The sequence below is a fragment of the Hemitrygon akajei genome, chromosome 12, assembly GCF_048418815.1.
Source record: "Hemitrygon akajei chromosome 12, sHemAka1.3, whole genome shotgun sequence".
Taxonomy (NCBI): Eukaryota; Metazoa; Chordata; class Chondrichthyes; order Myliobatiformes; family Dasyatidae; genus Hemitrygon; species Hemitrygon akajei.
In genome coordinates, this window is record NC_133135.1 from 12,316,962 (window position 1) to 12,343,702 (window position 26,741).

Sequence of the window (26,741 nt, forward strand, 5' to 3'; positions counted from 1 at the left end):
GCCATGATTCGGTGTGTAATCTGTACTCGTCTGCCCGTGATTCGGTGTGTGATCTGTACCCGTCTGCCGGTGACTAGGTGTGTGATCTGTACCTGTCTGCCTGTGATTTGGTGTGTGATCTATACTCGTCTGCCTGTGATTCAGTGTGTGATCTATACCCATCTGCCTGTGATTTGGTGTGTGATCTATACCTGTCTGCCTGTGATTCAGTGTGTGGTCTGTACCCGTCTGCCTGTGATTCAGTGTGTGGTCTGTACCTGTCTGCCTGTGATTCAGTGTGTGGTCTGTACCTGTCTGTCCATGATTCGGTGTGTGGACTGTACCCGTCTGCCTGTGATTTGGTGTGTGGTCTTTACCCATCTGCCTGTGATTTGGTGTGTGGTCTGTACCCGGCTGCCTGTGATTCGGTGTGTGATCTATACCCGTCTGGCCATAATTTGGTGTGTGGTCTGTAACCGTCTGCCCGTGATTCAGTGTGTGGTCTGCACCGATCTCCCTGTAATTCAGTGTGTGATCTGTACCCGTCAGCCTGTGATTCTGTGTGTGGTCTGCACCCGTCTGCCTGTGATTTGGTGTGTGGTCTGTACCCATCTGGCTGTGATTCAGTGTGTGGTCTGCACCCGTCTGACCGTGATTCAGTGTGTGGTCTGTACCTGTCTCCCTGTGATTCGTTGTGTGGTCCGTACCTGTCTGGCCATGATTCGGTGTGTGGTCTATACCCACCTGCCTGTAATTTGGTGTGTGGTCTGTTCCTGTCTCCCTGTGATTCGGTGTGTGGTCTGTTCCTGTCTCCCTGTGATTCGGTGTGTGGTCTGTACTCGTCTGCCTGTGATTTGGTGTGTGGTCTGTTCCTGTCTCCCTGTGATTCGGTGTGTGGTCTGTACCCGCCTGCCTGTAATTTGGTGTGTGGTCTGTTCCTGTCTCCCTGTGATTTGGTGTGTGGTCTGTACCCATCTGCCTGTAATTTGGTGTGTGGTCTGTCCCTGTCTCCCTGTGATTCGGTGTGTGGTCTGTACCCGTCAGCCTGTGATTCTGTGTGTGGTCTGCACCCGTCTGCCTGTGATTTGGTGTGTGGTCTGTACCTGTCTGGCTGTGATTCAGTGTGTGGTCTGCACCTGTCTCCCTGTGATTCGGTGTGTGGTCTGTACCTGTCTCCCTGTGATTTGGTGTGTGGTCTGTACCTGTCTGCCTGTGATTTGGTGTGTGATCTATACCCGTCTGCCTGTGATTCAGTGTGTGATCTATACCCATCTGCCTGTGATTTGGTGTGTGATCTATACCTGTCTGCCTGTGATTCAGTGTGTGGTCTGTACCCATCTGCCTGTGATTCAGTGTGTGGTCTGTACCTGTCTGCCTGTGATTCAGTGTGTGGTCTGTACCCGTCTGTCCATGATTCGGTGTGTGGACTGTTCCTGTCTGCCTGTGATTTGGTGTGTGATCTATACCTGTCTGCCTGTGATTCAGTGTGTGGTCTTTACCCGTCAGCCTGTGATTCGGTGTGTGGTCTGTACCCATCTGTCCATGATTCGGTGTGTGGACTGTACCTGTCTGCCTGTGATTTGGTGTGTGATCTATACCCGTCTGCCTGTGATTTGTTGTGTGGTCTGTACCCGTCTGTCCATGATTCGGTGTGTGGACTGTACCTGTCTGCCTGTGATTTGGTGTGTGATCTATACCCGTCTGCCTGTGATTTGGTGTGTGGTCTGTACCCATCTGCCTGTGATTTGGTGTGTGGTCTGTACCCGTCTGCCTGTGATACGGTGTGTGATCTATACCCGTCTGGCCATAATTTGGTGTGTGGTCTGTAACTGTCTGCCCGTGATTCAGTGTGTGGTCTGCACTGATCTCCCTGTAATTCAGTGTGTGATCTGTACCCGTCAGCCTGTGATTCTGTGTGTGGTCTGCACCCGTCTGCCTGTGATTTGGTGTGTGGTCTGTACCCATCTGGCTGTGATTCAGTGTGTGGTCTGCACCCGTCTGACCGTAATTCAGTGTGTGGTCTGTACCTCTCTCCCTGTAATTTGGTGTGTGGTCTGTTCCTGTCTCCCTGTGATTCGGTGTGTGGTCCGTACCTGTCTGGCCGTGATTCGGTGTGTGGTCTATACCCGCCTGCCTGTAATTTGGTGTGTGGTCTGTACCTGTCTGCCTGTGATTTGGTGTGTGGTCTGTACCCGTCTGGCCGTGATTCGGTGTGTGGTCTGTTCCTGTCTCCCTGTGATTCAGTGTGTGGTCTGTTCCTGTCTCCCTGTGATTCGGTGTGTGGTCTGTACCCGCCTGCCTGTAATTTGGTGTGTGGTCTGTTCCTGTCTCCCTGTGATTTGGTGTGTGGTCTGTACCCATCTGCCTGTAATTTGGTGTGTGGTCTGTTCCTGTCTCCCTGTGATTCTGTGTGTGGTCTGCACCCATCTGCCTGTGATTTGGTATGTGGTCTGTACCTGTCTGGCTGTGATTCAGTGTGTGGTCTGCACCCGTCTGACCGTGATTCAGTGTGTGGTCTGTACCTGTCTCCCTGTGATTCAGTGTGTGGTCTGCACCCGTCTGACCGTGATTCAGTGTGTGGTCTGTACCTGTCTCCCTGTGATTCGGTGTGTGGTCTGTACCTGTCTCCCTGTGATTTGGTGTGTGGTCTGTACCACCTTGCCCATGATGTTGCCCTCGACTCTGTATGTAGCCTGTACGTCTGGGCCCATGATGCTGCTGTGGTTGGACCTGTACATATTGTACTTGCGCACATGACAATAAACTTGACTTGACTTGAAGGACAATGTTCAGCAGGAATAAGTTGGGCCAAAGGGCCTGTTTCTTTCATACAACTCAACGACTGAGAACACCATGACTGGGCAAGGAGATTTCATTGACCTCCTGCCGTCAAGCTGAAGATACCACTGTATAAGAACCAGAACTCTCAGGTTGGGTAACAGCTTCTTCCCCCAGGGTGTCAGACTTCTTAACACTCTGCTGCTACGCAGCACCCTGTCTGAATGCGCTGACACCACCCCCACCCCCACTCTCATCCTGCACTGGTCACTTTTTATCTTTTATTGCTGCTGTTTCACATATTTATATATATGCTTTTTTTTTATTATAGTAGTGCCAGTAACATTATCCTGCCTTACACAAAAATGCACCTTGCACTTTATGTCAACCTGTCGATCGTCAGGCCATGCCGCTAAGAGAATTGTACTAATATTATGTAGTGACTATATTTGCTGGATCATAACTACCTGTGATGTGTGTGACTATACGTATTAAGTACTTTGCTCTTTGGCCTCAAGGGAACAATGTTTTGTTTAGCCGTATACATGTCTATTGTTAAATGACAATAATTAAGTTCTTAAACCATAATGAAGGAGATGGAATGATTTGACTAAGCTTCCCTGACTCTGATTTCTCTTTACCTGCCTCAAACAGGTGGCCACAATGCCATCGATAATTGGGACCACATGTGGATTATGCGGGCAAGGCAGCATCCAAGGGAGTAACGAATATCAGCAACCAAACAGGCGGAAAACCAAGGAGGTTCTCAAGTTCACACACTCTTGGCTCATACCCAGAGAACGCTGCAATGACAGTAAGAAGTTCACTTACGTTATCTGGTTCTGATGAAGCGTTGTGGATTTGAATCATTAACATGACTTCGCTCCAGTGATACAATCTGATACACTAAATATCTCCTGCATTTAAAATAAGCAGGAACAGCTAAGGAGAAATCTGGCATTCATTTTTGGGGATTATGAGGTCAAAGATTCAAAGTGTATTTATTATCAAAGTATGTATGCAATATACAACCCTGAGATTCGTCTTCCTTCAGACAGCCATGAAACAAAGAAACGCCAGGGAAAATATAGTGTGTTAGAGAAGTACAGCATAGAACCAGGCCCTTCGGCCCATCTAGTCCATGCCGAAACCATTTAAACTGCCTACTCCCATAGACCTACACCAGGACCATAGCCATCCAAGTGCCTAACCAAACTTCCCTTAAATGTTGAAATTGAGCTCACATGCACCACTTGTGCTGATAACTCATTTCACACTTTCACAACTCTCTGAGAATTCCCCCCTCATGTTTCCCTTAAACTTCTCACCCTTCACCCTTAAGCCATGATTTCCAGGTGCAATCCCACACAACCTCGGTGGAAAAAGCCTGCTTGCATTTACCCTAATCATACCCCTCATAATTTTGTATACCTCTATCAAATGTCCGCTCAACCTTCTACATTCTAAAGAATACAGTCCTTATACAGTCCTATTCAATATTTCCTTATAACTCAGTTCCTCCAGACCTGGCAACATCCTTGCAAACTTTCTCTGTACTCTTTCAACCTTGTTTACATATTCTGTGTAGGTAGGTGACCAAAACTGCACACAATGCTTTAAATTAGGCCTCACCGAGATCTTAATCGACTTCAACATAGCATCTCATTTCTGTACTCAATACATTGATCTATGAAAGCCTATGTGCCAAAAGCTTTCTTTACGATCTTATCAACTTATGACACCACTTTCAACAAATTATGTACGTGTATTTGCAGATCACTTTGTTCTACCACACTTCTCAGTGTCCTACTGTTCAGTCTGTAAGACCTATCCTGGTTGGTCCTACTGAAGTGCAAAACCTCACACTTGTCTGCATTAAAATCCATCGGCCATTTTCAACCCACTTTTCCAGCTGATGCAGATCCCTCTGCAAGCCGTGATAGTCTTCCTCACTGCCCACTACACCCTCAATCTCGGTGTCATCCACAAACTTGCTGATCCAGTTAACCACATTATCATCCAGATTATTGATATAGTTGACAAACAAAGAACCCTGCACCGATTCCTGCTGCACGCCATTAGTCACAAGCCTCCAATTAGAGGCAACCCTCTACCATCACTCGCTGGCTTTTCCCATAAAACCAATGTCTAATCCAATTTACTACCTAATCCTGAATGCTGAGTGACTGAATCTTCTTGGCCAACCTCCCATGTAGGACCTTGTTAAATGCCTTACTAAAGTCCACGTAGACAACATCCACTGCCTTGCCTTCATCCGCTTTCTTGGTAACTTCCTTGAAGGGTTTCAGCCTGAAATGTTGACTGTACTTTTTTCCATAGATGCTGACCAGCCTGCTGATTTCCTTCAGCATTCTGTGTATGTTGTTTGGATTTCCAGCATCTGCAGATTTTTGCTTGTTTGTGATCAGCTATACTCCAATCCCTCTGGTACATCTGCTGTCACTAAGGATGATTTAACTATCTCTGCTAGGGCTCTGGCAATTTCTGCACTTGCATCCTGTAGGGTCCGAGGGATCACCTTGTCAGGCCCTGGGGATTTATCCACCCTGATTTGCCTCAGGGTAGCAAACACATCCTCCTCAGTAATCTGTACAGGGTCCATGAAGTTGATGTCACTTTCCCTCGTTTCTATAGACTCTGTATCCATCTACTGAGTAAATACAGATGTAAACATCTCTCCCATCAGTTTTGGCTCTGCAAATTGATTACCATTCTGGTCATCCAGAGAACCAAATTTGTCCCTAGGAATCCTTTTGCTCTTAATGTATCTGTAGAATCCCATAGGATTCTCCTTCATCTTGTTTGCAGGAGCAACTCAGTGCCATCTTTTAGCCTTCCTGGTTTCTTTCTTAAATGTTCTCTTGCATTTATTATACTTCATAAGTACCTCATTTGTTCCTCCCTGCCTATTCTTGCTATTCACCTCCTTTTTCTCTTAACCAGGACCTCGATATCTCTTAAAAATCCAGGTTCCCTGCACGTGTTATCTTTATCTCGTTTAGACAGGCACGTACAAGCTTTGTACTCTCGAAATTTCATTTAGGAAGGTCTCCCATTTACCGAGTGCACCTTTGCCAGAAAACAGCCTGTCCCAATCCACACTTGCCAGATCCTTTCTGATACCATCACACACCCAAAGCACTAAAAAAGGACAAACGTGCAAATTGCAAACAATGACTGAATAACACACAGAATATTAAACATCAAATCGAAGCAGACCTTGAAACAGTCTAGAAATGCTCAGTTTCATTCAGTACAGTTAATTTTAAGTGTTGTGTCGGTCATTGATTGTAGTCTGCAGAGCCAGTCTGCCCCAATCAAAATCTCAGAACATAGCAATTAAAGTAAGAAGTAACCAGAAACACTTACAACATGAACTGCAGATTCCCCTAAAAGTTTGTCAAATCTACAAACTGCACCAATCAAACCTTCCCCAATACTCAAGACTTCTGCACGGTCCCTTGGCAGCACCAAACGAGAGGGAGAGAAAGATCGATTAAACACAGGCAGATGGCGATAAGCACCTGCTCACCTTCCACTTTCATCCTAGCTGACTCCGAACATGTCCAATGCTTTAATCGGCGAGTTGATCAAAAATTGCCGCTGATCATGGGTTGCACTCTGCCATTAGGCCGCACGCTCCATTCCCAGCCTCGATGAGTTCTCTCAGACACAGCAAAAGCGCCAGATCACTCCATCAGCCTAAAAACACATCATTAACGTGTAAATTACAGGCTCCAGTCGCACACAGGTTAGCAGTAGAAGAATATCTAAAAGAAGAAAAAGAAGTCATCCCTTGAGCTCTCTGCAAGACGACACCATTAGTCGCGTTGGTCGCTGGTGCCATCTTGGATCACAGTCTTTTTTATCTCAGGGAGGGGAGGTCTAAAACTACAGGTCATAAGATTAGTTTTATTTGTCACATGTACATCAAACCATAAAAACATACAGTAAACTGTATCATTTGCATCAATGGCCAACACAGTTTGAGGATGAGCTGGGGACAGCACATAAGTATCGCCATGCTTCCAGCACCTATATATTGATGCAGAATTAGATCATTCAGCCGTAGAGTCTGCTCTGCCATTAACTCATGGCTAATTTATTTTCCTGCTCCATCCGATTCTCCTGCCTTCTCCCCAAACCATTGACGCCCTTACTAATCAGGAACCTATGAGACTCTGCATTAAATATACCCAATGACTTGGCCTCCACAGCCATCTGTGGCAATGAATTCCACAGATTCACCATCCTCTGGCTAACAAAATTCCTCCGCAGTTTTCCCAGGGTTAAAATATCTAACACCAGAGGGTGCGCATTTAAAATGAGAAAGAGCAATATCAAAGAGGGTATGAGGGGCAAGGTTTTCATACAGAGAGTGCTGGGTGCCTGGAATGCACTGCCTGGGGGTGGGGTTAGCAGAGGCAGAAATATAAAAGACTTTTAAGAGATGTTTAGCTAGGCACATGAATGTGAAGAAAATGTAAGGACCTGGACATTGTATAGCCAGAAAGGATTAGTTTAGTTGGCCATTTGATTATTAATTTATTTGGTTATTCATGACATTGTGGTTTGAAGGGCCTCTTCCTGAGCTGTATTGTTCTATATATTCTTCTCTGTTCTAGAGGGACACCCTTTCATTTGGAGGCTGGCCCTCTGGTTCTAGACTCTCCAACTACTGGAAGCATGCTCTCCACGGCCAATCTATATTGGCCATTCCCTCATTTTCCTATGCTCCAAAGAATGCTCTCTCCACAAGGCAGCCCATCAAGACCTGGCAACATCCTCATGAATCTCCCCTATGTTCTTCCCAGCTAAAGGGAATGATGGGCTGAATGGCCTATTTCCATGGTGTACTGCAGTATGAATCACATTCTTGTCTGATGGCTTCTGTCACAGGTCCCGTCATTAATATCTCATTTCATTATGCTTCATCTGAGTCTGGGAACACCAAGGGGAGGTAACAAAATGGCTTCCTGCTCAAACACCCTGACATCACAGCCATCAGAAAGAACCAGCCTCCAATGTGTTCATATCTAATTCTTCTTCCCTTTTCCTTCTTAAGCCATCATCTCTACTGGGCATAGGCTGATGACAGCAGCTTGCCAGAGTCCTCAGTCCTGAGCCAAAGTTTGCTCAGCCCTGGGGCTTCTGCTTCCACCACTTGACACCAACATCTCCTCAGCAAAGACCCTCCTTCTCCCAGGAATGAGATCTTTGGAGAACCTGTTGCTGTTTCTGTTGCACTGGGTTTTTACAGTTGCTAGCCCCATGTCTGGCCCTCCTTCTTTCGCAGCCGGGCTAGGGACTATCCATGGTAGAGTCATTATCTAACTCGTGCTTTACCATTTTTGCAGCCTGTAAACTAATAAAACAACATGTGAAACTCGATGAGCCAGTGAAAATACTTGGGAAAGATGTGCAATGCTACTCAACGGAGCCAATAGTGGATTGTGATCGTGGATGTTCACGATTTAAGACTGTCCCAATCAACTATAGTTTCCATTGCATACCAATAGGTAAGTAGGTTTCCGAGACTTGAGTTATTGTGTTGATTTATTCCATCTCATTACTACTGCCAATGGTCCAGTGTGAATCATGACTGAAGAGAAGGTAGGTGTCACTTATTCACCCAACACCTATACATCGGTGCCTAGTTTTATATACCATCAAGAACGTCCCATTTATCATGGAAGTTAGATATGGCCCTTGTGGCTAAAGGGATCGGGGGTATGGAGAGAAAGCAGGTACAGGGTTCTGAGTTGGATGATCAGCCATGATCATACTGAATGGCGGTGCAGGCTCAAAGGGCCGAATGGCCTACTCCTGCACCTATTTTCTATGTTTCTATGCTTCTATCATGGCCTTGTTCACAACATGGACTAGATTCATCAATGCCTTTGAATGGAAAATCCTACAAAAGGTAGTGGATTCAGACCAGTACATCACAGGTAAAGCCCTCCCAACCATTGAGCACATCTACATGAAATACTGTCATAGGAACGCAGCATCCATCATCAGAGGTCCTCACCACCTGGGCCATTCTCTTTTCTCACTGCTGCCATCAGGAAGAAGGTACCACCAGGTTCAAGATCAGTTACTACCCCACAACCCTCAGGCTCTTGAACAAAGGGTGATAACTACACTCACTTGCCCATCCACTGAAATGTTCCCACAACCAATGATCTCACCTTAAGAAATCTTTATCTTGTTATTTCATGTTCTCATTATTTATTGCTATTTATTCATATTAGCATTTGCACAGTTTGTTGTTTTCTGCACTCCAGTTGATCCTGTCATAGTTACTATTCTATAGATTTGCTGAGTATGCCCACAGGAAAATGTATCTCAAGGTTATAAATGATTTAAAGGTTCAAAGGTTCATTTTATTGTTAAACTATCCATGTACAATACAACTCTGATATACGTCTTCTCTAGATAGCCACGAAATACAGAAAAACATGGACGTTTTTGAAAGAAAAGAAATTAACCCCCTCCCCACATGCACAAAAAGGAAAAAGAATAAGAAGCAAAACTAGCAAACCCCAAACCCCCCACCCTCTCCCTCACATAAAAATCTAGTATATCACCCTCCAGCTGGAACATCAACTCCAAACCCCCAACCTCCTCCCTCACACAAAAACTAACAGATCAAACACCCAGAAAACAGCAGCTAGAACATCAAACCCCAAACGCCCAGCCACCCTCCCTCGCAAAAAACATCGAGTAACATCAAACCCCAACCCCCTCCCTCTCAAAGAAAGACCATCGACAATAGCATCAAACCTCTCCCCAACCTCTCTCTCACACACAAAAACTAGCAGATCGCCCACACAGAAAAACACCAATAAGAACATCAGACCCCAAATCCTACTTCATGTAAAAAGTATCGCCCTTCCGCCGATCAGCAACAAGAAAGAAAACACAGAAGACAAAAGGAGGCCAATATCAACTACAGTCCAATAACCACATCAATTTCAGAACTTAGAAAACATCCTCTCGTCAGCATTGAGGAGAGTGGCTGCACAAACGCAGTCTTTCCCTGAAGAGCAACCACCATGCCAGATCCGAAACACCGTGCCAACTCAGCTACCGCCTACCGTCAACCCCATGGCCACCGTGGAGAGTGACCGCTGACATCCTCTGCATTAATATTGATGCTTCAATCTTCCTCAACGCTTCAAAATGGAGTCGACCATGGTCTCTGATCTTCACCACGAGGCAGCTCGTGCTCTTGGTCCTCCCCAGGGACAGCAGAGTGCTAGAACATTCGATCAAATGCCAAACTGCATGTCACATGATGACATATATGTACTTTCATAATAAAATTTTTACTTTGAACTTTGAAGATTCAAAGACTCAAAGTACAATTATTATCAAAGTATATATTGCAATATATAACAAGAGATCCATCTTCCCACAGGCAGCCACGAAACAAAGAAAAAATAGAACCCATTCAAAGAAAAACATCAACATACAAAACAAATAAATCATGCAAGCGGCAAAAGCAAGTGAAAAACACAGAATATAAAACACAAAATTGAGAGATTTCAGGCCTATTCAATTCAACTCAGTTCTAGTTCAATCCGGTACTGTCTCATTCATTATCTTCAGACCACCCCAATCAATATCACCCAAAATAACAACAAAATAGTTTAAATTGAAAGTTCAAAATAAATTTATTATCAAACTATTAATATATCAGCATACACTACTATGAGGTTTTCTTGTGGACATTCACAGTAGATACAAAGATCTCAAAGGAAATAATGGCCGAGGGCAGAAATGACCTCATATAGCGCTCTTTGGAGCAGCGCAGTTGTCTTAGTCTATTACTAAAAGTGCTTCTCTGTTCAGCCAAGGTGGCACACAGACGGTGAGAAACATTGTACAGAATTACCAGGATTTTCTGTAGGGTCCTTTGTTCTACCACAGCCTCCAGTGTGTCCGGTTTGACTCCTATAACAGAGCCAGACTTTCTAATCAATTTATTGAACCTGTTGGCATTGCCCATGTTGATGTAATTTCTCTAGCACACCATCACATAGAAGATTGTTTTGGCAACAACAGAATGGTAGAACATGTGAAGGGGAGGCCAGCACACTCCAAAGCACCTCAGTCTCCTCAGGAAGTAGAGGTGACTCGGGCCCCTCCTGTACACAGCAAGGATAGTATCAATGAAAAAACACATACCAACTAAGTGCAAAAGACAAACTGTTCAAATACCAAAAAAATTAATAAATAGATAAATAACTAATAGTATTGAGAACATGTGTTGTAGAGTCCTTGAAAGTGAGTTCCTAGGTCGTGGTAGGTGTTCAGGTGAAGTTATCCACACCTGATGATTGAACTGTTCCTGAGCCTGGTGATAACCATATAACATATAACCATATAACAATCACAGCACGGAAACAGGCCATTCCGGCCCTCCTAGTCCGTGCCGAACTCTTAATCTCACCTAGTCCCAACTACCCGCACTCAGTCCATAACCCTCCACTCCTTTCCTGTCCATATACCTATCCAATTTTACCTTAAATGACACAACTGAACTGGCCTCTACCACTTCTACAGGAAGCTCATTCCACACAGCTATCACTCTCTGAGTAAAGAAATACCCCCTCGTGTTTCCCTAATTAAGAGATAATTGGATCGTACATGGATGAAAGGCTGTTGTTAAAATTTAATACCTGGAGATACAAAAGCAAATTCCCAGTGTGGACAATCATGAACGCGAGTTCCATTATTTAGCAAGATTAATGGAACTCAGAGGATGAAAATGGAGGCCTATGTGGGCAGGAAGGGTTGCATTAACCTTACAGTAGGTTAAAAAGTCCACTGAAAATTATGCACCGATGGGCCTGCACTGTGCTGTAATATAATATCAATTATTGAAAGGCTTAAAGAGCAGTGTGGAAAAGATGTTTCCTATTGTGGGGGAGTCTAGGATCAGAGGGCACACCTCAGAATAAAAGGATGTCCCTTTAAAACAGAGATGAGGATAAATTTCTTCAGCCAGAGGGTGGTGAATCTGTGGAATTCATTGCCAAAAATGACTACAGAGGCCAAGTATGGCTATGTACTGGGGTACATTTAAACCAGAAGTTGTTAGGTTCCTGATTAGTAAGGGTATCAAAGGTTATGGGGAGAAGTGAGGAGGTAGGTGAAGAGGTCGGCACAACATGTGGGCCAAAGGACCTACACTGCGTGCTTTGGTGGAATATGTTTTTTTCTATGACCACCATCTTCTCAAGGGCAATAAGAATGAGCCATAAATGTGAGTCTACTCTGACAACCATATCATGCAAATGAATTTTAAGAACTCTTTGTAATCTATTTGACACTTCACTGCCCCCTGAAGAGAGCTGGTTGAAGATAGTGAGGAAATGACCTAAGAATTCTTAATAAGCTTCATCAAGACCTAGCAATATGCTTATTATGTCCCCACCCGATTCAGTTTGCTATTTTATTTCTAGCCGCTAGATCTCACTGACTACTCGTAAGTTTACAGCTGTTGTTCATTACTGATTACTGTGTTGCTAAGCTATTGAACTTTGACATCAGGTCAGCCATTGTTTATATTATTTGTACATTTCATTTAGTCACTATTAGTTAAAAGTGCTTTGCTACGATTTGAAGGAATTTTAATCAATATTTGAATCCATCTCTCATGAGAACACCTAGAAGCCTGTATTATTTCTCAACTCCTTGCATTCTATAACGCATTCATGAACAACAAAATTGGCTTCAAACTACAACTACACCGGGACTGGAGTTTACCTATATGCCTATCTTAAGAGAATGGTGAAAACTCTTGAATGAGGGCAGAATAATGCTGACAATATCCAATGTTGCAGGTAGAATTGGAAACGGTTTATTATTGTACAATGAAGAAAAAGTTTTGCTTTGCACACCATTTACACAGATCATTTCAAAACCTAAGTACTTTGAGACTATATGAGGGAAAAGCAATGACGGAGTGCAGAATATGGAGCATAGAAGAGTACAATGCGGGAACAGGCCCTGCAGCCCCAGCATTGTGCTGAACCAATTAAATTAGTAAACAAATTACCATCAAAACTAATCCTTTCTGTTTACACATCCTTCCATTTACCTCACATTCATATGCCTATTTAAATGTCTCTCAAAAGTCCCCAGTTGGATCTGTCTCTACCAGCACGCCAGGCATCACCCTTCACGGGGGTGCCACAGTAGTGTAGCGGTTAGCACAACACTATTGCAGCTCAGGGCGTTGAAGTTCGGAGTTCAATTCTGGCGCCCTCTGTAAAGAGTCTGTACGTTCTCTCCGTGACCACATGGGTTTCCTTCAGGTGCTCCAGTTTCCTCCCACAATCCAAAGTCATACTGGTTAGTAGGTTAATTGGTCATTATGAATTAGGCTAGGATTAAAAATAGGTGGGTTGCTGGGCAGTGTAGCTTCTTGGGCTGGAAGAGCCTAATCCACATTGTATCTCTAAATAAATTAATTTTTGTGTTTTAAAAAAAACCTGCCTCTCACATCTCCTTTGAAATTACCCTTTCTCCTTTTAAATGCATGCCCTCTGGTACTAGACATATCAACCCTTGGGTAAAGATGCTGTCTGTCTACTCTATCTATAACTCTCATAATCTTATAAACTTTTATCAGATCTGCCCTCAGCTTCCACCACTCCAGAGAAAACAACCCAAGTTTGTCCAATATCTCATTATAGCACATGCTCTAATTGAAACAGCATCCTGGTAAATCTTTTCTGCACCTTCTATAAAGCCTCGATGTTCTTCCTATACTGTAATGGGGTGACCAGAACTGTATGCAATACTTCAGATGAGACCTAGCCAGAGTTTTATAAAGTTGCAACATAACCTCCTGACATTTGAACTCATTGCTTTAACTAATAAAGGCAACCAGCCATATGCCTTCTTAACCATCCTATCAACCTGTGTATCCTCTTTCAGGGAGCTATGAAGTTGGCCCTCAAGTTCCCTCTGCTCATCAACACTGTTAAGGGTCTTGATCTTAACAGTGTACTATCTCTTTACATTTGACCTGCCACAGTGCAACACTTCGCATTTGGCCGGGTTAAACTCCACCTGACATTCCTCTGCCTAAACCTGTACCTGATCGACATCCCATAGTATTCTTTGCCAGTTTTCTATGGTGTTCGAAACACCACCAATCCCCGCACAACACTACTAATCACAGACCACCAGCTAGAATAAGTCCTTCGATCACTACAACACTACAAATCACAGACCACCAGCTAGAATAAGTCCTTCGATCACTACAACACTACAAATCACAGACCACCAGCTAGAATAAAGTCCCTTCGACCACTACCTTTCTATTTGGTTCTGAATCCAAATGGCCATTTCACCATAGATCCCATGAATCTTAATCTTCTAGCTGAGCCTCTCATGATTGTCAAATGACTTACTAAAATCTATGTAGACAATATCCACAGCTCTACCTTCATCAGTCACCCTCGTCATCTCATCAAAAATCTCAGTTGTTACAAAGAAATGATTTGCCCCACACAAATCCATGCCAGCACTCTCTAAGTAGGCCAGGGTTTTCCAAATGCTCCTAAATTCTATCCCTAAGGATTCTCTCCAGTGACTTCCCTACCACTGATGTGAGACTCAGCAGTCAATATTTCCAAGATTATCCCTAGTTCTCTTCCTGAATAATGGAACATGAGCTACTCACCAATCCTCTGGGAACTCAGCTGTTGTGGAGAGGATATAAAGATAAAGGCACCAGCAACCTCATAAGTACATGGCCTCTCTACCGCCGTGATGAGGCCACACTTAGGCTGGAGGAGCAACACCTTATATTCCAACCTGACGGCATGAACATCAATTTCTCGAGCTTCCAGTAATTGCCCACCCTCCTCTCCTTTACCATTCCCCTTCCCTGTTTCCCACTCTCACCTATCTCCTTACCTGCCCATCACCTCCCTCTGGAGCTGCTCCCCCTTCCCTTTCTTTCTCTCCTATCAGGTTCCCCCCTTTCCAGCCTTTTATCTCTTCAACAACCAACTTCTCAGCTCTTTACTTCACCCCCATCCCCTCTCCCGATTTCACCTATCACCTACCAGCTTCTTACTTTGACTTCTCTTTCTTTCCAGTCCTGATGTAGGGTCTCGGCCCAAAATGTCAACTGTTTACTCTTTTCCATAGATGCTGCCTGACCTGCTGAATTCCTCCAGCGTTTTGTGTTTATAGCTTTGGGTTTCCAGCAATCTCATTTCTTGTCTACGTCAATAACCTGGAGTATGTCCTATCAAGGCTTGTGGACTTATTCACCCTAATGCTCTATAAGAGACCCAACACTATTCCCTCCTTTACCTCAAAATGCCCTAACAATTAATATGCCTAGCACTGATCTCCCTATCCTCCACATCCATCTCCTTGTTAAATACTGATGATGTATGTATAGAATGGCCTTGGAAGTCTCTTCAATCCTACTTGCCAAGGACTTCTCATGCCCCTCTGACTTTCCGAATTCCCTTCTTGAGATTTTCTCTGACTTCTTTATAATCCTCAATGACTCTGAACATAGAACATAGAAAAGCTACAGCACAATACAGGTCCTTCCGCCCATGATTCAAGCTTCCTAAGCTTTACGTGCTTTACATTTTCTTCTTGACTAAATTCATCACCTCTCTTGATATCCAAGGTTCTCTTAACTTGTCTTCCTTCTGACTGGAACATACCTGTCCTGTACTCTGTGCAGTTGGTCTTCAAAACCCTTCACATATCGGATGTGGATTTGCCCAAATATATTTGCCTCAAATTAACTTTCCCTAGTTACTACCTAATGCTCTGATAATTTGCCCTGCTCCAATTTAATACTTTCCTGCAAAGTCAATACTTATTCTCATCGATAGCTATCTTAAAACTGTAACTTTAACATTTATCTTTATCTTAAGTTTCATCTTTAGCATGCAAGATGTAGATTTGAAAGTCTGAAACAGGATAGTAGGTGCCCTTGAACCTAGTAGTGAATGTTTCCAAGCTTTTCTATCTTCTGATGGAGGGTTGGATAAGGGAAAATGTCTTGGGTGTGTGGAGTCTTGATTATATTGGCTGCTTTTCCAAGGCACCAAGAACTGTAGCAGAGTCCAGAGTGAGGTGGTAGGTTTTCAACATGGGCTGAGCTCTATTGCTAGTCATGGACAGACTTGCTATTGCAAGGTCAATAACAGCAGTATACTTTGACCATAATACCCCAATTCCATAAGACATAGGAACAGAATAAGCCTATTGGGTCCACCGAGTCTGCTTCACCACTCCATCATGGCTGATTTATTATCCCTCACGATTGCCTTCTTCCATAACTTTTAACACCCCTGTATGAAGGAACTGATGGCTTTGTGGCCAAGTTTGCAGACGATATAAAGATAGGTGAACTGGCAGATAGTTTTGAGGAAGTAGAGGTCATAGAAGGATAGAGACAGAATAGGAGAATGGGCAAAGAAATGGCAGATGCAGTGTTGGGAAGTGTATTGTCATGCACTTTGGTAGAAGAAATAAAAGCATAGACTATTTTCTAAATGGAGAGAAAATTCAAAAAGCTGAGGTGCCAAGGGACTTGGGAGTCCTCATGCAGGATTCCCTAAAGGTTAATTTGCAGGTTAAGACAGTGTTGAGGAAGGCAAATGCAATGTTAGCATTCATTTTGAGAGGACTAGAATATAAAAGCAAGGATGTATTGTTGAGGCTTTATAAAGTACTAGTGAAGCCTCATTTGGAGTACAGTGAGAAGTTTTAGTTCTCTTATCTAGGAAAGGATGTCGTCACATTGGAGATGGTTCAAAGGAGGTTCACGAAAATTATTCTGGAATTGAAGGCTTGTCATATGATGAGCATTTTCTGGCTCTAGGCCTGTACGCATCAAAATTCAGAAGAATGAGGAGTGACCTCATTGACACCTATTCAATGTTGAAAGTCCTCAATAAAGTTGAGAGGATATTTCCTATGGCGGGGGAGTCTAAGACCAGAGGACGTAGCCTCAGAATAGAGAGATGTCCTTTTAAAACAGCGATGAGGAGGAAGGTAGAAGTTGATAGACTCTTGATTAGTCCAGGTATGAAGGTATACGGGTAGAAGGCAGGAGCTTGTGGCTAAGAGGAAAATGGATCAGCCATGATGATATAGCAGAACATACTCGATGGACCAAATGGCCTAATTCTGCTCTTATATCTTATGTCTTATGGTCTTAATCAAGAACATATCAACATCCACATAAATATTCCCATTAACTTGTCCTTCACAGCCACCTATGGTAATAAATTCCACATATTCACCACCCTCTGGCTTAAGAAATTCCTCCTCATCTCTGTTCTAATCAGACATCTTTGTATTCCAAGACTGTGCCCTTTGGTCCTAGTCTCCCTTGCTATAGGAAACATCCTCTCCACATCCACTTTATCTAAACCTTTCAATATTCAATAAGTTACAATGAGATCCCCACTCATTCTTCTGAACTCCAATGAGCACAGGCCCAGAGATATCAAACGGTCCTCATACACTAACCCTTTCATTCTTGGTTCATTCTCATGAACTTTCTCCGAGCCCTCTCCAATGCACTTCTTAGATAAAGAGGCCAAAGCGGCTCACAATACCCCAGATGCGGTCTGACCAATGCCTTGTAAAGCCTCGGTATTACATTATCTCAGACACATATACCAGTCTGTTGTTGTGAGTTCAGTCTTCTTTGCTGCTTTATGTTGGGGAAGCAGCATCAGTACGAGTGATGCAAAAAGACTAAATAAACTCATCAAAAAGGCTGGATTTGTCCTTGGCTGCAAAGCAGACTCTTCTGAGTTAGTGGTGGAGAGAAGGTCACTAAACAAACTGTTATCCATTATGGACAATCAGGCACATCCTCTCCGTGGCCTACTGAATAAGCAGCTGAGCACCCTTTTAAACAGACTCATTCAGCTCCACAATAAGCACATAAAACAGTTCATCCCTGTGCGACAGGAGAACACACATCACAGTACAATAGTCTGTGTTTTACTATTTCAGACATTATTATTGCACAACGGTAAACTATTGTGTATACTATTATTCTGCATTTATTATTAGTTAAGTCTGCACACTGCTAAGTGTGTTTTTAAATGTTGTTGCTGTAACAAAATAATTTCCCACTTGGAATCAATAAAGTATTATTATTACTATTATTATAATTATCATTATTACAATGCGCAACTATCTCATTTCCTTCACAGTGAATTAAACATGACTTAATACTTTGCAGATTCACACACAAGCCCTACAGATGAACAGCTGAAATCTGCCACCTTTGCCCAGAAGAGTGAAGATGTAACAATTCCCTTTGATGTTCCTGTTGAATGTTCATGCAGTTCAGAATGTAAATAAGTAGAGCGCTGAGAACTTCTCTCTTATTGGTTCAAAGCACAAGCCTTAGGTGCAAGTTAGAGGGGGAAAATAATGTAATGAAGCAAAAATGCACCTAATAAATTTTTTTAATGAGTTAGTTTTAGATACATTGAAACATTCGTTTGTTGAATTCAATAAATCTGCATTTACAAAGTAAAATGATCTAATCATTGTGAATAGAATTTGATTATTGATTGCAACCTTGAAGTGGCAGAGAACACTTTGCTCAAGAAACTCAACAGGCCGAAGAACATCTGTAGCGGAAGTGGAATTGTTCTTGCTTCAGGTCACGATGCTGCATCAGAACCTACGTCAAAATAGGTGAGGACAGGCGGCCATGAGAAACAGAAAAGGGGGAGGAGCACCAGAGGAAGGCGATGGGCAGGTAAGGAGATAGGGTGAGAGGGGAAAATGAGAATGGGGAATGGTGAAAGAGAGGTGGGGCAGGCTTTACAAGAAGTTTGAAAATCAATATTCATGTCATTAGGTTGGAGGCTACCCAGACGGAATATAAGGTGTTGCTCCCCCAATCTGAGTGTAGCTTCATCACGACAGTAGAGGAGGCCATAGACTGACATGTTGGAATGGGAATGGAAAGTGGAATTAAAATTGGTGGCCACTGGGAGATCTTGCTTTTTCTCCCCACCTACGCTGGATCTCACCAATATACAGGAGGCCACACCAGGAGCACCGGACACAGTATAAGACCCCAACAGACTCACAGGTTAAGTGTCGCCTCACCTGGAAGGACTGTTTGGAACCCTGAATGATGGTGAGGGAGGAGGTGTAGGGGCAGGTGTAGCACTTGTTCTGTTTGCAAGGGTAAGTGCCAGGAGAGAGATCAGAAGGGATGGAGAAGGGAGTCACGAAGGAAGCGATCCCTGCGGAAAGCAGAAGGTTGGTTGGAAAGAAAGATGTGCCTGGTGATGGGATTCCATTGGTGATGGTGGAAGTCCAAGAGAATTATGTGCTGGATGCGGAGGCTGGTGGGTTGGTAGGTGAGGTCAAGAGAATCCTATCTTTGGTGAAGTGATGGGAGGATGCAGTGAGGGCAGGCGTGTGTGAAATGGAAGAGATGTGGTTGAAGGAAGCATTGATGGTGGAGGAAGAGAGGCCCCTTTCTTTAAAGGAGGAAGACATTTTGCATTGATGATGAAAAAAGGGAAGCCCCTTCCTTATAAGAAGGTAGTTCAGGAAAGTTACTAGCATGGTTAGAGCATTGGCTTATTGGTAGGAGGCAGTGAGTGGGAATAAAAGGATCCTTTTCTGGTTGGCTGCCAGTGACTAGTGATGTTCCGCAGGGGTCGGTGTTGGGACCACTTATTTTTAAGCTGTATATCAATGATTTAGATGATGGAATAGATGGTTTGTTGCCAAGTTTACAAATGATACGAAGATTGGTGGAGGGGCAGGTAGAGTTGAGGAAACAGGTAGGCTGCAGAAGGACTTAGACAGATTAGGAGAATGGGCAAGAAAGTGGCAAATGAAATACAATGTTGGAAAATGCATGGTCATGCACTTTGGTAGAAGAAATAAATGTGCAGACTATTTTCTAAACAGGGAGAAAATCCAAAAATCTGAGATGCAGGGGGACTTAGGAGTCCTTGTGCAGAACACCCCAAAGGGTAACTTGCAGGTTGAATCAGAAGTGAGGAAAGCAAATGTAATGTTAGCATTCATTTCAAGAGGACTAGAAGAGCAGAGATGTAATGCTGAGGCCTCTCCTTGAGTACTGTGAACAGTTTTGGGCTCCTTATCTAAGAAAAGATTTGCTGTCATTGGAGAGGGTTCAGAGGAGTTCACAAGGATGATTCCAGGAAAGAAAGGATTATCATATGGGGAATATTTGATAACTCTGGGTCTGTACTCATTGGAATTTAGAATGTTGAAATTGAAAGGCCAAGACAGAGTAGATCTGGAAAGGATGTTTCACGTGGTGAGGGAGTTCAGGACAAGAAGGTACAGCCTCAGGATAGAGGGGCATCCATTTAAAACAGAGATGTGGAGAAATTTCTTCAACCAGAGGATGGTGAATTTGTAGAAAGGCAGCTGTGGAGACCAGTGTATATTAAAGCGGACTTTGATGGGTTCTTAATTGGCCATGGCACCAAAGGTTACAGGGAGAAGGCCGGAAAGTGGAGCTGAAATACCATCTGCTGTATAAATTTGCTGATAATACAGCCATTGTGGGTAGAATCTCAGGTGGAGATGAGAGGGCATACAGGAGAGAGAGATTTACCAGCTAGAGGAGTGGTGCTGCAGCAACAACCTTGCATTCAATGTCAGTAAGACGAAAGCTGATTGTGGACTTCAGGAAGGGTAAGACAAAGGAACACATACCAATCCTTATAGAGGGATCAGAAGTGAAGAGAGTGAGCAGTTTCAAGTTCCTGGGTGTCAGGATCTCTGAAGAGCTAACCTGGTCCCAACATATTGATGCAGCTTTAAAGAAGGCAAGACAGTGACTGTACTTCATTGGGAGTTTGAAGAGATTTGGTATGTCAACAAAAACACTCAAAAACTTCTATAGGTGCACCTTGAAGAGCATTCTGACAGGCTACATCACTGTCTGGTATGGCGGGGCAGGGGGTGGGGACAGGTCTACTGCACAGGACCAAAAGAAGCTGCAAAGGGTTGTAAATTTAGTCGGCTCCATCTTGGGTACCAGCCCACAAAGTACCCAGGACATCTTCAAGGAGCGGTGTCTCAGAAAGGCAGCATCTATTATGCGTCTGACACGGTGGTCAGCAGCACAGGGGCGCCGCAGGGAACCGTACTCTCTCCGGTCCTGTTCACCCTGTACACATCAGACTTCCAATATAACTCGGAGTCCTGCCATGTGCAGAAGTTCGCTGATGACATGGCCATAGTGGGGTGTGTCAGGAATGGACAGGAGGAAGAGTATAGGAAACTGATACAGGACTTTGTGATATGGTGCAACTCAAACTACCTGCGTCTCAATATCACCAAGACCAAGGAGATGGTGGTGGACTTTAGGAGATCTAGGCCTCATATGGAGCCAGTGATCATTAATGGAGAATGTGTGGAGCAGGTTAAGACCTACAAGTATCTGGGAGTACAGTTAGACGAGAAGCTAGACTGGACTGCCAACACAGATGCCTTGTGCAGGAAGGCACAGAGTCGACTGTACTTCCTAAGAAGGTTGGCGTCATTCAATGTCTGTAGTGAGATGCTGAAGATGTTCTATAGGTCAGTTGTGGAGAGCGCCCTCTTCTTTGTGGTGGCGTGTTGGGGAGGAAGCATTAAGAAGAGGGACGCCTCACGTCTTAATAAGCTGGTAAGGAAGGCGGGCTCTGTCGTGGGCAAAGTACTGGAGAGTTTAACATCGGTAGCTGAGCGAAGGGCGCTGAGTAGGCTACGGTCAATTATGGATAACTCTGAACATCCTCTACATAGCACCATCCAGAGACAGAGAAGCAGTTTCAGCGACAGGTTACTATCGATGCAATGCTCCTCAGACAGGATGAAGAGGTCAATACTCCCCAATGCCATTAGGCTTTACAATTCTACCGCCAGGACTTAAGAACTTTTTAAAAGCTATTATTAATGCTTTTTGAGATAGTGATTTAGATGCATATCATATTTTTTACTGAGTTAAGTATTGTATGTAATTAGTTTTGCTACAACAAGTGTATGGGACATTGGAAAAAAGTTGAATTTCCCCATGGGGATGAATAAAGTATCTATCTATCTATCTATCTAAGGACCCCCATCACCCAGGGCATGCCCTTTTCTCATTGTTACCATCGGGTAGGAGGCGAAGAAGCCTGAAGACACACATTCAGCATTTCAGTAATAAATTCTTCACCTCTGCCATCCGATTCTTAAATGGACATTGAATCCATGAACACCACTTCACTTTTTTAATATATGTTATTTCTGGGTTTTTGCACAATTTTTAATCTATTCAATGTACGTATACTGCAATTGATTTACTTATTTTTTTCTTCTATATTATGTATTGCATTGAATTACTGCTGCTAAGTTAAATTTCATGACACATGCCAGTGATAATAAACCTGATTCTGAAATTTACCAGGTCCATTTCCAACACCTCCCTCCCCTTTCTCGAACTGTCTCTATCTCTGGAGACAGCTTATTTACTGATGTCTATTATAAACCCACGGACTCTCATGGCTACCTGGACTATATCTCTTCCCACCTTGTTAACTGTGAGAATCTCACTCCCTTCTCTCACTTCCTCCATCTCTGCCACATCTGTTCTCAGAATGAGGCTTTTCATTCTAGAACAACGGAGATATCCTCCTCCTTCAAAGAAAGGGGCTTCCCCTCCTCCACCATCAACATTGCCCTCAACTGCATCGCTTCCATTTCATGCATGCCTGCTCTCACCCCATCCTACTGCCACCCCACCAGGGATAGGGTTCAACTTGCCTTCACCAACCACCCCACCAGCCTCTGCATCCAACACTCAATTCTCCGTAACTTCCGCCATCTCCAACAGGATCCCACCATCAAGCACATCTTTTCCACCCCCACTTTCTATTTTCCTCAGGGATCGCTGCCTACATAACTCCCTTGTCCGTTCATCCCTCCCCGCTGTTCTCTCTCCTGGCACTTATTCCTGCAAGCGGAACAAGTGCGACACCTGCCTGTACACCTTCTTTCTCACTACCATTCAGGACCCCAAACAGTCCTTCCAAATGAGATTACCTTCACCTATAGTCTGTTGAGGTCATCTACTGTGTCCGATGCTCCCGTGTGGCCTCCTGTATATCGGTGAGACCCAACATAGATTGGGAGTCCACTTTGCCAAGTGCCTATGCTCCATCCACCAGTAAAAGTAGGATATCCTAGTAGCCACCCTTCTTTAATTCCACTTCCCAAAACCATTCCACATACAGGTCCATGGCCTCCTCTACTGTCGCGATAAGGCCACACTCAGGTTGGAGGAGAAACACCTTATTTTCTGTTTGGGTAGCCTCCAGCATGATGACAAGTACATTGATTTCTTGAATTTCTGGTAATCCCCCATCCCAACATTCCCCATTTCCATTTCCTCCTCTCTCACCTTTTCTCCTTACCTGTCCCTCTGGTGCTCCTCTCCCTTTTCTTTCTTGCAAGGCCTTCTGTCCACTCCTATCAGATTCCACCTTCTCCAGCACTTTATCTTTCACCAATCAACTTCCCTACTCTTTACTTCACCTTGTGTTTCTTCCCCCTCTCCCCCCACCTTCTAACACTGACTCATCATCTTTTTTTCTCCAGTCCAGATGAAAGGCCTCGGCCCGAAATATCAACTGTACTCTTTTCCACAGATGCTGCCTGATCTGCTGAGCTCCCCCAGCATTTTGGGTGTGTTCCATAGGTTGTGAAAGTTCAGAGTTGAAATGAGTGAAGTTGTCCATGCTGGTTCAGCAGCCTGAGAGTGTAGGGTAATACAGGTTTCCCCCGCTATCTGAAAGTAGAGTGTTCCTATGAAGCCTTTCATAAGCCGAAATGGTGTAAAGCGAAGAAGCAATTACCATTAATTTATATAGGAAAAATTTTTGAGCATTCCCAAACCCAAAAAAATAACCTACCAAATAAGACATAAAACCAAAAATAACACTAACATATAGTAAAAGCAGGAATGATATGTTAAATACACAGCCTGTATAAAGTAGAAATAATGTATGTACAGTGTAGTTTCACTGAACAGAATCGGGCAGAATTAGCCAAAACCGATTTGTAGAAAAAAATCGGCACATACACGCATGCGCACACACCTGCCCGTGCAAGGGTTCACGGTCATGGTAGTCTTTCTCGGGGTAAACACAAGTTTAAAGGGGGCGCCGTTTTCATAAAAGTGAAAATCTTCTTCGGATTTCTTTCAGTTAGCAAAAACAGGTAAGTCTTTCATAAAAGCGAAGTGGCGTAAAGCGAACTTTCGTAAAGCAGGGGGCACCTGTAACTGTTCCTGAAGCTGGTGGTGTGGAACCAAAGATGACTCCTTGATGGCAAAAGCAAGAGGACAGTATGGCCTGGATGGTGGGGGTTCTTGATGGTAGATGCTGCTTTCCTGTGACATCACTTCTTGGAGGTGTATTCAATAGTGGGGAGGGCTTTACCTGTGACGGACTGGACAGTATCCACATTTTGTGAGCTTTTCTCTTCTGAAGCACTGATGTTTCCATATCAGGCAGTCTGTTTATCACTCCAAACTCCAGCATCTGCTGCCTCTTGAGTCTGCCATAAAGTACCCTTGATCTTCAATTTACACTCAGAGGCCATTTTATTAGGTCTATTGTACACCTGGTCGTTAATGCAAATATCTAATCAGCCATTCATAAAAGCATATAAACATAATCAAGAGATCCAGCTGTTGTTCAGACCAAACATCAGAATGGGGAAGAAATGAGATATAAGTTACTTTGACCATGGAATGTTTATTGGTGCTAGATGGGGTGATTTGAGTATCTCAGAACCTGGGATTTTCACTCACAATCGTTTCTAGATTTTACAGAGAACAATGCAAAATAACAAAAAGGAGCAGCAGTACTGAGGGTGAAAACACTTTGAAAGAAGTCAGAGGAGAATAGCCAGTCTCGTTCAAGTTGTCAGGAATGCCTTACAAGGGTGGTATGCAGAAGAGCTTCTCTGAATGCACAACACTGCAAACCTTGAAATGGATGGGCTACAGCAGTAGTAAAGCATGAACATACACTCAGTGGCCACTTCTTTAGGTACAGGGGATACCTGATAAAGTTACCACTGAGTGTACTTGTAGCAGGACAGAAAAAGGCAGAGATGTACTTGTCTCTGATATGGACATAAATGTCCTGACTGGCCTGGAGTTTGACTGTGGCCAATCAGTGAATGGGAGCAAGAGAAGAAGCGGTAGTTTCACACAGTTCATGATAGAAGATTTAAAAACCAGTGCTTCAAGACAAGTTTTGGAGTTTGAACTGTGGTCACTCAGTGAACGGGAGCATAAGGGGATGCAATTTCACTCAGTCCAAGATTGAAGATTGAAGCAGCACTTCACAGTACTTTTCCAAATTTGAACTACAGCCAATCAGTGAATAAAATGTATTACCAAGGGCAAATAAAAGTAAGGCAGGGGTATGCAGGGTGGCCATTGTTGGAGTGGGCCAGTGTTAGGGTAGTGAGTCTTTGTCTTTGAAAAGATCAGGCTTGGGCGAGGTAGGTATTTTTTCTTCTTCTATATTCTTCATTCCTCATCTATTAGAGCAGTGAGAATGATTTCAGAGGCAGTGTTACGTTCTTTGTGTAAGATATTGGAATTCTGGGAGAGCTATAACCTCCCAAGCTGCAGCTCTTCGGAGAACGTTAAGAAACTGGGGCTTCAGCTCATATGGGAGAATAAGGAGGTGTTATATAGAAACTACAGGGAGGTAGTCACCCCTAGGTTGCAGAAGGCAGGTAACTAAGTGACTGTCAGAAGAGAAAGGGGAATGGGCAGCCAGTAAAGTGTATCTCTGGGGTCATCCCCTCAATAATAAGTATAGCATTTTGGATATTGTTGAGAGGAACAAGCTATTAGGGAGTGGTCTCTGGCACACAGTCTGGCACTGGAATCTTCTATCACCACTGCAATCCTCTTCACCTCTCGTCTTCTGGCACTGTTGCTCAGAAGAGAAGAAAGATAAAGAAGACTGCAGTGGTAATAGTTGAACAGGGACGGGGGGGCAATAGAGACACCAGATGATATGTTGCCTCTCAGGTGCCAGGGTTGGAGATGTCTCAGATCAGGTCCACAGCATTCTAAAGGAGGAGGGAGAGCAACTAGAAACTTGGTACCTATTTGCACCAATGACGTAGGTAGGAAAGATGAGGGGGTCCTGAAGAGAGATTTTTGAGTGCAAGGTAGGAAGAGGAAAAGCAGGACTTCTAGTAACCTCCAGATTGCGAACTGTGCCATGTGTACATTAGTAAGGGTAAGAATAGGAGTATTTGGCAGATGAACGTGTGACCTGAGAAACTGGTAAAGGGGTAAGCTACTGAATAACATTAAAGAGGTTACCAAAAGTTTCTTCAGATACATAAAGTGTAAAAGAGCAGGGATTGAATATCGGATGGCTGGAAAATGATGTTGGAGAGGCAGTAATAGGGGACAAAGAATTGATGGTTGAACTAAATAAGTATTTTGCATCAATCTTCACTTTTGAAGACACTAGCAGTATGCCAGATGTTCGAGAGTGTCATGGGGCAGAAGTGAGTGAAGTTGCCATTACTGGGGAGAAGGTGCTTAGGAAACTAAAAGGTCTGAAGGTAGATAAACCACCTGGACCAAATGGTCTACACGCCAGGGTTCTGGAAGAGGTGGCTGAAGAGATTGTGAAGCCATTAGTAATGATCTTTCAAGAATCAATAGATTCTGGCATGATTCTGAAGGATTGGAAAACTACAAATGTCACTCCACTCTTCAAAAAGGGAGGGAAGCAGAAGAAAGGAAATTATAGCCCAGCTTGACTGACGTCAGTAGTTGAGAAGATGATGGATTCAATTGTTAAGGATATCATTTCAGGGTACTTGGAGGCATGGTTTCCTTAAGCCTGACAAATCTGTTGGAA

At 43.8% G+C, this 26,741-nt stretch overlaps 1 protein-coding gene across 1 annotated transcript in view; it reads left to right on the forward strand.

Moving 5' to 3' along the window:
- Window positions 1–18,223, forward strand: part of LOC140737429 (vitellogenin-like) — a 120,344-nt gene extending 102,121 nt beyond the window's left edge. The window contains exons 32-34 of the mRNA XM_073063916.1: window positions 3,412–3,571; window positions 8,136–8,297; window positions 18,041–18,223. Of these exons, the coding sequence (XP_072920017.1) occupies window positions 3,412–3,571; window positions 8,136–8,297; window positions 18,041–18,162 (444 nt within the window). The 3' untranslated portion in view covers window positions 18,163–18,223. The remainder of the gene's footprint in view (window positions 1–3,411; window positions 3,572–8,135; window positions 8,298–18,040) is intronic.
- Window positions 18,224–26,741: the final 8,518 nt, after the last annotated feature.